This window comes from Lolium rigidum, chromosome 2 (assembly GCF_022539505.1).
Source record: "Lolium rigidum isolate FL_2022 chromosome 2, APGP_CSIRO_Lrig_0.1, whole genome shotgun sequence".
Lineage (NCBI taxonomy): Eukaryota > Viridiplantae > Streptophyta > Magnoliopsida > Poales > Poaceae > Lolium > Lolium rigidum.
In genome coordinates, this window is record NC_061509.1 from 281468119 (window position 1) to 281481139 (window position 13021).

General features: G+C 47.1%; 2 protein-coding genes across 3 annotated transcripts; one reads left to right on the forward strand and one right to left on the reverse strand.

The window, feature by feature from the left end:
* The first annotated feature begins 1484 nt into the window (after positions 1-1484).
* On the forward strand, positions 1485-12628 carry LOC124688944 (cinnamoyl-CoA reductase 1-like). 2 transcript variants are annotated; one of them, XM_047222562.1, is made up of 7 exons: positions 1485-1506; positions 2184-2203; positions 11300-11405; positions 11493-11647; positions 11732-11914; positions 12024-12376; positions 12454-12628. In XM_047222562.1, exons 1-7 carry the CDS (start codon positions 1485-1487, stop codon positions 12626-12628), a joined length of 1014 nt encoding a protein of 337 aa, XP_047078518.1. The 2 variants fall into 2 exon arrangements, with proteins under 2 accessions (XP_047078518.1, XP_047078517.1); XM_047222561.1 differs by lacking the exons at positions 1485-1506; positions 2184-2203 and having other exon boundaries at positions 11249-11405.
* Positions 3332-4663, reverse strand: LOC124688945 (cinnamoyl-CoA reductase 1-like). The gene is made up of 5 exons (XM_047222563.1): positions 4507-4663; positions 4260-4414; positions 3980-4162; positions 3545-3897; positions 3332-3482 (listed from the first exon to the last, which is right to left on the reverse strand). Exons 1-5 carry the CDS (start codon positions 4661-4663, stop codon positions 3332-3334), a joined length of 999 nt encoding a protein of 332 aa, XP_047078519.1.
* Positions 12629-13021: the final 393 nt, after the last annotated feature.

Below are 13021 nucleotides of genomic sequence, written 5' to 3' on the forward strand. Positions count from 1 at the left end.
ATGGTATTTATTCATTATTATATTGAGATGAATTAAGATTCTCTCCATGGGCTTCGTGAAATTAAGATTAAAGATCACATGCCCAATAATTTTCTACACATCTTGCAGCAGGAAGGTGTGAGTCCACAACCCAGTGCTTCTGTTGGAGTAGTTAAATCTGAAGCATTTTCGAAAAATGAAGCCCCGAGACATGCAGAAAACTTGAAAGTGCAACATGGTCATATTATCCCCTTCTAACATAGAAACATCGTGTGCTTGCACAATTTGGACCCTTTTTGTCTTTTTTCTTCTAAACTAGATGTTTAGTGTCTGCAACTCGTTATGCAGAATATAGAAAATAGCAAAATGGATGGTCTTTCCTTCATGCAGCGTCTAACTTTTCTATCAAGATATGAACTTCTTCTATTTGATTCGGTGATAGGTTCCTATTTTTGTTTCTGACCAAAACGTAGGCACTCGTTTGTTGGCCCAGACTTCAGAATAGATAGCTGAATATATAATCAGATATACATCAGCTTTCCATAATTTCTGTCATATCATCATTTTCAGTACTCGCAATAAGCAAAGGTTGACGGACAGTACTCGCAATAGACTGGTATTCATGTTTCTAAATAGTTTAGATCTTAATGACATGCTAAGCAAAGAGAGAACTGCAGTTTATGATTTATCGAACTGCTGACCATGTACATGTCATGTGTAAAACTGAAACTAATGAACATGAGCTAAGTGTTCTCTTAATTGGCCTTATCACAATTCTGAATACCACGAGTTCCACTCATCCACGCGTCCACGAGACGGACCTCCTGTTTCTGGTATGCTCATTCTTCCCCCCAGATCGGAATCTAGGATTCATGCTGGTTGGACAAAAATTGGGAGCGCTGGATGTTGGGTTTACTATTACTTGGATTTTAGGTTTTCATCAGCGGGTTCTCGCGCGACTCCTCAGGGAGGGTGGTTTGGGTGCGTGTTCAAGGGCATGCTGGGCAATATCCTGCTTGATGACAACTTCGAAGATTATGTTATGTACTTCTTACACTGCACAAAGCAAAACTGCGGTGATATTTCTGAAAATATTTGTTGTTGTGTGCATGGTATGTTGAGTTCCTGATGAGTTCTGGATGTCGTGTTCATAATCCAGGTCGCTTGTGATGGGCACATTTCGGTAAATCATCTTTGCAGGAGATCTACTTTGCACGATGCACATCTCACCATGGACCCTCTTCGACTGTCTTTCAGTTTGTTAGCATTCTATACAGCCTGGCCCTAAACAATGTGGACCTGACCAACGACGTGCAACCTAGGATAAGCCAGCTGTCTCGAACAGGGCGGACATTGGGCAGTTCCAGAGGATGGCCTTCGACATCCATGATTTCAGCTCCAAGTATACCCACTCCAGAGTTGATGTTTCCTAATTATAATGGGGTATATAATACACTCTTTGGTATTATGCTATCTATATGTTAGTCATGGTTAGTTGCTCTGATATGAATTCCTCAACAAAGTTCAGTAGCATAGTTCTTGTATAATCTTATAAGAGCAATTTCCATGAAACAGCGTGATGCAAGATTACAATTTCAGTCATAGTTTAAGCTATCATCTGTATATGGAATCTTAGGGACTGTTTAGTACTCCGTATAATATTTATCTCTAACTGACCATGTACTCTCGTCCCTTTTTCAGCTTGAGTTTACTTCTGCTATAGTTAATTTTAACTAAACATCAGCTGTCGTGTGGACAACTCCTGAGGTCAAGATGACAAAAGATTGCTAGAAGACTTGTGGATTTAAGTCTAGCACGCAAGGTAATAAAATCAGTTGAGTTCTTGTGTGACCAGATACTACCTAGAAGATATAAAGGTGTAGAACAAATAAACATCTATTCCTTTTGTAGCTATGAATTGCTGTCCAACCTTTAAGTAGGTCAAAATGGTGTCATTGTTCTGTATTTTATGTTGGAGTTTGACCGGTAATTTATCAAACTGGTTTAGAAGCTCGCCACAGACCGTGTGCACCTGGAGGTGCTCAAAATACGGCAAGAGTCGTCGGAAGCCCGCGAGAAAATCATGCATGCCCGCCTCCTCCAGGTAATTCTCCACTGGACCGCAAGTTCCTTCTTGATTTATTTCTTGGGATTGTTTGGGCCTGATGGATGTTGTTTAACGTATTGGTGGCTTCGGACGGCAGGTGGTGGCGACCAGGAGGAGGTGGAAAACGGCATATGCGGAGCTACCTCCTGGCGGTAATCTATCAGGGGGAGATTGCTTGATGTGGATCTCTTGTGTGCAGAAATCAAGTCTAATTCTGAGAATGGGTAACAAATCCATTGCATGCCCGTTTGTAAATTGCCTTGTAAAATAGGTCTACTTTTATGTTTATTATACAAGAAAAATTTCAGATTGTTTGGATACATGCGATCTTTTGAAGTTATTTCACGTTATTTCTGGGATGCGTGTATCAAAGAGAAACATTGTGATATACTGACACTGGATCAATTTTCACATGTAGGTGCGGGAGGCGAGTGCGAGATTTTAGACTGGTTTTGTTACTTACTGTTGCAGCTGATCGTCACCTTGAGCTAGATGATGCTGGACCTAACCAAGTGATCAATAAGATGCTTATGACCAAACTAAAATTACGAATACAAATTCTTTTGATGAAAAATGTTCCCGTTCTGGAAATAACTTCATAATTCCATGGGGCTTCACTTCGACGACTCCATCTGATGTATGCGACAACCTCACCAGCCTGTACACTCATGCGATCCTGAGCCCAAGAGTTTGGGGCCAGGCCTTGATGATGCCGGCAGATGTATTTGATTGCCTTGGAGTATCCCAGGCTCAAGGATGGTTCCCTCTTAGCCAATGTTTGTATATGCACCAATTAGCCTAGAGGGAGGTGGTGTGTGCGTGGGTTCTCAGTACCTTGGTGCTGATTTTGTAATTTGTTTTGCTTCTCTTCTATAAAGATAAGGCACGCTTTGCGCGTGCTCTCGAAAAAAAAGTATATGCACCAATTAAATAATCAAAACAATTTCTGTACATGATTTTTTTCCCGTAGCAACGCACGGGCATTTGTGCTATCCACACAAAACAAGCTTGTAAGTCTTTATTTTCTCCGCCAATGCAAAAAATACTTTATCATTCAATCTTGAACAAGATTTACACGACTATTTACATTGTTACACTTGCCTCTGGTATACAGTATTGGTTATCCGTATTTCTTCATAATAAAAAAAATAAGAATTCAAACTTTGTGAAATACACAATTCCATGGTGAACCTCGGGAGAATCCTCTGTTTCTTGGCTTGTCGATCCCGGCCGTGTCTTGAAGTATTATAGGTATGCACGCTTTGGCGCCACGGAAGCGGGCAGAGGCAGGTGGCCATTTTTTTGCAGGCACGTCACGGTCTCGTACAAACTTTCGGTGAGCCTCTGGTTGGAGAACTTGTACGGCTTCGCCATCGGCTGGCCGTCGTCTTCGCACCTGCGTAAAATATTCATGGTGAGTTCAAACACATAGGATTTCGCCATCGTGTGCGTTCGTACTTGGCGGTGAAGGAGTACTGCGGGAAGAGGTCCTTGAGTAGCTTGAGGAAGTGCGCGCGGTGCAGCACGGCCCCGATGCAGAGGTAGCGGCCGCGGGCGTCGGGGCGCTCGTAGGCGAGGACGTGGGCGCGGGCGACGTCGCGGACGTCGGTGTAGGCGGCGACGGCGTTGGGGTAGCTGGGCTTGGCGCCGGTGAGGTAGCGTGCGACGTGGCTGCTGCTGAAGTTGAGCGCCTGCTGCAGCATGGGCCCCATGGTCATGGACGGCACCACCACCGCCAGCTCCAGGCCCCTCTTGGCTGCCTCCTCCGTCGCCGTGATCTCGGCCATCATCTTCGCACAGCAGTACAGGTTCTGCACGTACAGATTGTTCAGGTTTACAAGTTGAAAGGTTTACAGCTCCAGACGAGTTGTGACAGAGGAGAGGGGAGCTTACGCCTGACTGCTTGCAGTAATCGTAGTCGCTCCAGCAGGTCTCGTCGAGCTCGGTGTCGGGGCTCCGGTTGGGGTCCATGTGCACGGCGCCGTATGACGATGTGAAGACGACGCGCCGCACGCCCGCGTCCGCCGCCGCGCTGATGACGTTCCTTGTCCCTTCCACGGCGACCGGGACGAGCTCCTGCAGCCAGCATCGGCAGGTAAATCAGTAACCGAACCATGCAAGTAAAAGAATCCCAGCAACTGAGGAGTGAGCAGGGCAGAGGAAAGGGACTGACGGGGTCGTTGGAGACGGGGGAGGCGACGTGGAAGACGCCGTGGCAGCCGGTGAAGGCGGCGCGGAGGCTGTCGTAGTTGAGAAGGTCGGCGCGGCAGAGGGTGAGCCTCTCTTCCGCTCCCTCCAGGGCCAGCAAGTGCGCGTTCTTGCTGTCCGCTGCACAAATTAACCAGAGACACGAGTGCCATTAGACAAACTAGAGCAGCGAGAGCCGACGGCGAGAAGTGTGGCAGGCCTGATGCGCTTACCAGGATTCCTGGCGGTTCCCCTGACGTGGTAGCCACGGAGGAGGAGCTCCTTCACCACCCAGGACCCGATGAAGCCTCCTGCCCCGGTCACGCAAACCAGCTGCTGCTCCGGCGGCTTGAGCTCGCCATTGTCGTTGGCATTGTCAATCGACGGCATGGTGGTGAATTGGTGACTGCTGACCACGGTGGTCGACCCAAGTGTGGTTGCTAGATGAGATTGCTTGATGGCTTGATGCTGCTGCTGCTGATGATGTTCAGTCGAGCTGATGTGTTCTGCCCGGTCAATCAGCGCCACAATTTATACTAGCGCCGGCGCACAGAAAAACTGCTGATGCTCAGTTGAAGGAAGGCTCAGCTGCAGGTGCAGCTTGGCGGGAAGCAAAACATAGGGCAGGTTAGCTCGTTTTGTTTCTGGACTGACACTGATACAGCGGCGGGCGGGAGCAGTGCAGAGCCGACCCGATGGGTGGGTTTGGGCCGGCCGCCGCAGCGCAGATTCCATTCCGGAATGGGATCGCCAAGCGGAATCCTACCAGCTACGAAAGGTCCACGAGTCTGTTTTGACGTGCGCTTCCACGACCTCCCGCGTCATCTATTACAAGACAAAAGCTGAACCTGCCTTCCTGCTGCCATTAAAGGATATTAGTTTATAGTGTCAAAAAAAAAAAGGATATTAGTTTATACATTTTCTATTATTAAGGGGAACGACTCCATCCGGCACATGCGAATCAGCTAACTAAATTAGGCATCTCGAACGGGGCGACGCAAACGGACGACTGTGCGACCGTTTGCGTTCGCGCGGATCGGAAATGCGCCTACACCCTGCTCCAGTGGGGCGACGTATCGTGTCCGGGCGTCCGCCGCGACGCAAACGTGGCGCAAATACGCGGCATGTTTGCGTCTCCGCGCGGTTGCGTCCGCTCGCTTCCCCCACGGGTCCGCCTGGCAGCGAGCCTGGTTCGATCGGTCTCGAATTAAAGCACATCAAGCGCGCCAATGTCAACCGCTGGAGTGGCAACCATGCCGCTCAACCCGCCAACCGCCGGAATGGAGTGCCGAACCGCTGCGGAAGAGCAACCGCACGCCTCTTTGTTATACGCGCCGCCGTTAATCCCCGCAGAATATAACCCCTGCGTGTACTGTATTTCACGTTGAACCGCCTTCTGCTGCTGCACCAACACCGGCTAGCCAGACGCCATGAGCGACTACACCCTACCGTCGGACTCGGAGAGCGAGGGCAAGTCACCGGGATGGCTGCATTGGTGGGAAAGCCCTGCGACGCCAAGCGATCCAGGATCCACGCCCAGCGACCCTGCCTCAACGCCGAGTGAGGACGAGGAGGACGGAGGCGCCGATGCCAGCGACGGCCAGGAGGAAGACGGAGGCTCCGCTGGCAGCGACGGCGAGGACGAGAAGGGGGAGGACTCCGACGCCAGGTTCGCTCGGCAGGAGGCGCAGGAGGCAGCGGACGACAAGGCGGCGGCAAGGAAGGAGGCTAGGGCCCGGGCAAGGGCGCAGGCGTGGGCGGCGCGTCGTCGTCCCCTCACCAACGATGACGACGAATACATCCCTTTGTCCGACTCGAAGTCCTCTACGGACGCGTCATCTGGCAGCTCCTCTTCCGACGAGGAGGTGACAAGCAAGAGGCGCAGGAGTGGGGACGATGAAACAGTGCCTTCTAACAAGAAGGCCAAGAATTAGCTTATAGTTTCTTTATTTTTAAATTTATTCTATAGTTTGTATGTTAAATATGTTTGAACTTGTTCGATTCGAGTAATCAGTACTAGTTTTTTTCGCGGCTAGTTGTTTTCGAGTAATCATTCATACAAATTGGGTAGTTCTTCAAAAAAAGGAAAAATGCAAAGAAACATCACACTAGGATGTCCAAAACGCGTCGGACCGCTGGGGGAGGCCCCTGATGCAAATGGACAATTCGCGTCTCGCGGTCATTTTCGCGTCCGTCAGGTGACGCAAACGGACGCTCACGGACACCGATTTGCATCGCGCCGCTGGAGATACCCTTACTACTCCAATTTACGATATGTTCTCATCGTTGGATTCATCTTGAGAGTACTTCAAATTAACAAGATTCCAGCTTAATATGTTTTGGCAAATATTTTTGCCGTCCCCAATTGTTAGGCTATCGTGCTATACCTACGACGTTACTAGTTAATGGTTGCAACCTAAACAACACATTATCACCATATAAATTGTACATGTTTGTTTTTGTCACAACAATGATTTACATGTCTAGAATGTGAGTTTTTGATCCAACGGGACTAATGATCTTTACTCGTTGTAAAATGTGCAGTTTTGTCGTGGTGCACTAGTAGAAAATGGGCATTTCCTTTGGAGCTGGCCGGAGCATTAGTTCTGGTTCTAACTGCTAGAACGCCGCACGGTTTTAGCGCGGATCAAACGGGACCTTTAGTCCCGGTTGGAGATACCAACCGGAACTAAAGGGGTGGCGGCCGGTGCGAGTCCTTTTAGTTTCGGTTGGAGACACCAACCGGGACTAAAGACTTTCTAGTTTTTTTTTGTTCCACACCCCCCATGGGTCGCTTTTTTAGCTTTCTAAAATACAAAAAGATGATAGAAAATTCAAAATAAAAAATCCTTTTAGATGTTAGATGATCAAGTTATTATGAACAATAACAAACATGTATTTTGATCTATTTTGCAAAAACAAAATTGTATTTTTGTAAGATGGCAATAACTTTTGCATACGAGCTCTAAAAAAGTTTAATATATCAAAATGTGTCTACGCAAAAAGTTACATCCGAATTCAACCACCTACGGTCGTTTAGCCAAATTTTAGATTCTCGAACTTCCAAAGGAAAATATGAAAAATTCAGATTTCAGTTTTTGAAAAAAATTATTGTTATTTATTTATTCAAGATTATTATTACTTCATTATTTTTGTTTATTCAAATAATTATTTGGAATTCAAACAATAAAGAAGTGTGACATCGTGACCAAGAGCTTAATAGGATTGATATGATACTAATATCAATAATGTGTGCGCAAAGTACTTGGAAGCGGGACGAAAGAAACTCAGAAGTTAAGCATGCTAGTGTTGGAGTAGTTTGAGGATGGGTGAACGATCGGAAAGTTTGACCACGAGTTAGTAATTTGACTAGAGATTAAGTGTTGTTAAAGACTAAACTGGTCAAATAACTTAAATACTAGAAAGTTGAGGGCCTTTAGTCCCAGTTTGAGAGGGGGGACTTTAGACCTGATTCCGTAGTTCCGGTTGGAAAACCATGATTAAAGACCCTTACCAACCAGAACTAAAGGCAATTTTCTACCAAGTGGTGACTTTGCATTTTGTGATGTACCATCTTTGTTGAACAAAATAATACGTAAGGTTGTATGCGTAGGCCACCTTTTCCAAAAAAAATACAAACTATCTCAAGGGAACCGCTCGTACCACCCTATAACTCACAAAAGTATTAGAGTTTGTTATTGTCCAAGACAAAAAAGTAGATCATACGAGGACAACTCAAAACACCAAAATTTAATAACGCGGTTGTGCCCGCCAAGATCTTACATACACGTGAGATCTATTAACTCCATCACAAGCATAAATATGCTTATGATCGAAAGTCTCAAACCGAAACAGAGATCGGTTCGCATGTGTCGATGAGGCATCGCGCCCGCAGGAAAAATCCTTCCCGTTTTGAACAGCAAAGCTACGAGTTACCGACATTTTGGTATGGGCCGGGGGAGCCCTCGAGCGAGGAGGAGCACGAATTGAGGACGGCTGGCTGGCGCTTTCCAGAGCTCACTCCATTCTGAAATCTCAAACCTGCTGCAAATACCAGGAGGTTTCCGTTAGGTTCCCAAGCATATGCGCCGGCTCCGGCGTGTTGAAAGTCAGGTACGTGAAGCGAAGCAAGCCGTATCACTTCTGGAGCATGCTGCGTACTACTCTAGCTGTTTTGCAGGTTCGCTCTTTGTAGCCGACATGTTTAATGGGAGACTGCTGCCCAAATTGGTCAATTCTGTGTGACAAAGAGCTGTACAAATTTAAGGTCAACAATCGATAGTTAGCACACACATAATACATCTGCTTTTTCTCAGTTGACTTTCTTAATCTTGGCCGGCTAAAGTTGCATAATACTAGATAATACTATTACGCTATTGGTAGATGTGCATCTGTAGTGAAAGTTAGTGCAAATTTTAGTTGCAAGTCATATATTTGAAGCTGCCGCGGTTGGCTGTTGGACACAAGGCCTAGAAATGTGTTACTTGCAGATAAAAAAAATTTAGAGATACAACTGAAATTTTGAGAATTCTTTGCGAAATTTCCTGATAAATAACACATTCAAATATCATAAATAGTTTGTCGAATTGCAGGAAAATAACAGGGTAAATTATATTGAACAAATGTTCAGTTTTTAACACATGAAACGAACAAGTGGTAAGCCATTGATATATTTCTTAACGAAGGTGATGACCACTGGACCATTGCCACGTCGCAACTCCTATATGCCGGTGCTACACATTGAGCAAAAAATAGACAAAAAATGTTGTAAATAGAAGGTCAAATTCTTATTCATGGTTTACTAGATGCATCTGTTGAGACCTTGGGTTGTTGCAGGCTTGCGGCAAAGAACTGTTGCATACCTTCAATTGTTTATTGCATGGACAACTTTGTATATGATCCAACATTTTTGCATTATTTCGCCGGACCAAACTGCATGAGAGGCAAGTGATTTATTGATTTATCACCCCACCGACTGGAGTAGCACGTGACATACATCAACATAGATCGAACTTACTAGCATAGCTTAGAGTAGGTAGGGAACTCCATATGCTTTGTGTGTTTGTGGTATCTACGCATCACCAATAGGAAATAGCTTATAGACGTAAAAAAATCTAGCGGCGGGCTTAAAATATACCGCATCGTCGATATTTGGGCAAAAAGCCGGTGAGGTACCAAAATCTGGTAGGTCACCAGTATTAGACTATCAATAGAGACCTTGCTGCATTTGCATGCCTCGGCAGCCAGCCATGTTGCATGAACATAAGAGAGGTAGAGTTTAAGGATGCCAATTTTACCCATGGGTACGGTATGGGTACGCGCGAGTATTGTACCCGCATGGGTAGGGTTTGGGCAAACTTTTATACTCATGTGCAGTACCCATAAACTAAGTCATGGGTAGGGCATGAATATAGCTTTGTATCCATGGGTATACCCTTACCCTACCCATTTCTTATCAAGTTGTCATATGCCATGTCTACTTTTGTTGACGTATGAGTTAGAGTATTAGAATGTGAGTTCTAAATTTTGATAATTGTCATGTAGAAAACTATCTATTATTGAGTTGAGATAATTAAGTTTTTTTTATCAAATGTGATATGCATAAATGTAAAAAAAAAATGAATAATTTGTGTACTATATGAGATTAGCTAGGCCTGTGAGACCTAGCATAATCGAGGCTGGCAAGAAAAGGTTTTTTCTCCCTCTAATTTGTTTTAGGAAAATGCTATTTCCAAAACAGCTAGTTCATCGGTTGGTTAATTATCACATCTTCGAACTTCTCTCCGCGCTCGTCCACCTCGTCACCTCTAGGCCACCCCCTCTGCTCCTCCCTCATCCTGACGCTGCATCTCCCTCCGTTCCAATGTTGTCGTTCGGCTCCCCTCATCGAGGCCACCTCCTATCCTGGCGCTCGGCCGCGTTCTCAATCACCAGGTCGACGTCGAGGACAAGGTGGTAGCCTGCTGCATTTCCTTCCACCCTTCACCCGGTAATCATCACATCTTGCGGAACATAGCCACATGAGTAACGGATTACACTGGAGGTAAACTAGTCTTCCCGGATTCCTTTCATCTCCCCTAGGTCAATCTAACGGTGGGCGATCTAGGAGCATGGGCACCATGGTACCCATAGTTTTTTTTGCCATACACGATACAGAATGGTGGGCGATCTAGGAGCATGGGCACCATGGTACCCCCCCCCCCCCTACTTTTTTTGCGAAACACAATATAAACGCAGACGCTCACACATACGTACTTATACTCATTTCTATGAACGCACGCACAACCTACCCTATAAGCACCTCCGAAGCCCAAGAAACTGGTCTGACGGGTCTTGAGATTGACGGAGCCCAACCACAAGTTAGTTCTCCATGGTACCCCTACTAATTTACCTATATATGTATGTAGATAAAATTATAACATTCATTTTAGAACGGAGCTAGTAGTAGTCTTACCGCGCGCGCGTGTGAGTTTTCTCGTATAAAAAACAGCCGTTCTTTTCTTAGAAGGCTGAAGCATTTTAATACACGAAGAAATCAGCATATGCTATTTCTTGTCCTGTACAGGAAGACGCGCGATGTCGTGGAAGCGCACGTCAAACCAGAATTCTGGACCTTTCCGTTGGGTAGGATTCAGCTCAGGGATGGAATCTGCCGTGCGCTGACGCTTTTATGGTAGTGCTAGGCTAGCTGCGCCTGCCGCTGTATCCGTCTTCAGTCTAAACCCCACGGGACGGCCCTATGTTTTGCTTCCCGCCAAGCCGCAGTGCTCTGCTTTCTGCTCTCGCACTCCAGGTAGTTTCGCAGCTGCAGTTTTGTTGTGCGCCGGTGCCAGTATAAATAGCGTCGAAGATTGACCGGAGAGAACACACAGCAGTTCGACTGAACATCAGCCTCAGCAATTCAGCATCAGTTAACTAGCAATCTCATCTAGCATCCACAGTTGGATCGACCACCGTGGTCACCAATTCACCACCATGCCGTCGATCGACAATGCCAACGACAACAGCGAGAATAAACCGCCGCAGCAGCAGATGGTTTGCGTGACGGGCGCAGGAGGATTCATCGGGTCCTGGGTGGTCAAGGAGCTCCTCCTCCGCGGCTACCGCGTCAGGGGAACCGCCAGGGATCCTGGTAAGTTTTCCGTCGATTCTTCTCTTGATTCATCGAGATCTGGTAATGCATGGCGCGCGCGTGTGACTGACTGGTTAATTTGTGCAGCGAACAGCAAGAACGCGCACCTACTTGCGCTGGAGGGAGCGGAGGAGAGGCTCACCCTGTGCCGCGCCGACCTTCTCAACTACGACAGCCTCCGCGCCGCCTTCACCGGCTGCCACGGCGTCTTCCACGTCGCCTCACCGGTCTCCAACGACCCAGTCAGTCCCCTGCCTCTGCCCTGCTCACTCCTCACTTCTTTGGGATCTCTACTTGCATGGTTCGCTTACTCTGCCGATCTGCAGGAGCTCGTGCCGGTCGCCGTGGAAGGGACAAGAAACGTCATCAGCGCGGCGGCGGACGCGGGCGTGCGGCGCATCGTCTTCACATCGTCCTACGGCGCCGTGCACATGGACCCCAACCGGAGCCCCGACGCCGTGCTTGACGAGACGTTCTGGAGCGACTACGAGTTCTGCAAGAAATCAGGCGTAAGCTCCCCTCTCCTCTGTTATAAATCTGAAGTTCACAACAAAATTTCTTCCCTGCAATACCAATGTATCAGTTCAGTCTCTGAACACGGAAAATCTGTTCGTGCAGAACCTGTACTGCTGTGCGAAGATGATGGCGGAGATCACCGCCACAGAGGAGGCGGCCAAGAGGGGCCTGGAGCTGGCGGTGGTGGTGCCGTCCATGACCATGGGACCCATGCTGCAGCAGGCGCTCAACTTCAGCAGCAGCCATGTCGCCCGCTACCTCACCGGCGCCAAGCCCACCTACCCCAACGCCGTCGCCGCTTACACCGACGTCCGCGACGTCGCGCGCGCCCACGTCCTCGCCTACGAACGCCCCGACGCCCGCGGCCGGTACCTCTGCATCGGCGCCGTGCTGCACCGCGCCCACTTCCTCAAGCTCCTCAACGAACTCTTCCCGCAGTACTCCATCACCGCCAAGTACGAAGAACACGATGACTACGAAATCCATCGGTTAATCTCGTGTGTTGTTTGCTCACTCTGAATATTGTATGCAGGTGCGAAGATGACGGCAAGCCGATGGCGAAGCCGTACAAGTTCTCAAACCAGAGGCTCAAGGACTTGGGTTTGGAGTTCACTCCACTGAGGGAAAGTTTGTACGAGACGGTGATGTGCTTGCAAAAAAAGGGCCACTTGCCTGCTCCCGTGGCTCCCAAGCGTGCATACTTATAATACTACAAGACACTGTTTTCCATTAAATAAACAGAGAAAAAACAGGAACAATCAAAGAAGGAGAAGATGGAATGGTGATTTTTTTAATTTTTTTTCCATGTAATTATGGGCTGTCAAATGTTTTTTTTATTAAGAAGAATAGAGGTATCCAATATAAAGAGTGCAGGTGTGAAATGTGGCATGTATCTAATCGGGCAACTCTTGTTAAAGAACGAATCACAAGGTAATTTTATATCAACAGAGAAAAATAGTCAAAATATTTTGGCTAGTTATATAAGAAAAACATTAGCAAACAAAGAAGGAGAAGATGGAATGATCACTTTAATTTAGATTTACCATGTAATTGTGGCCTACAAAATGTTTTTATTACATTATATTTTTTCACTGGGCATG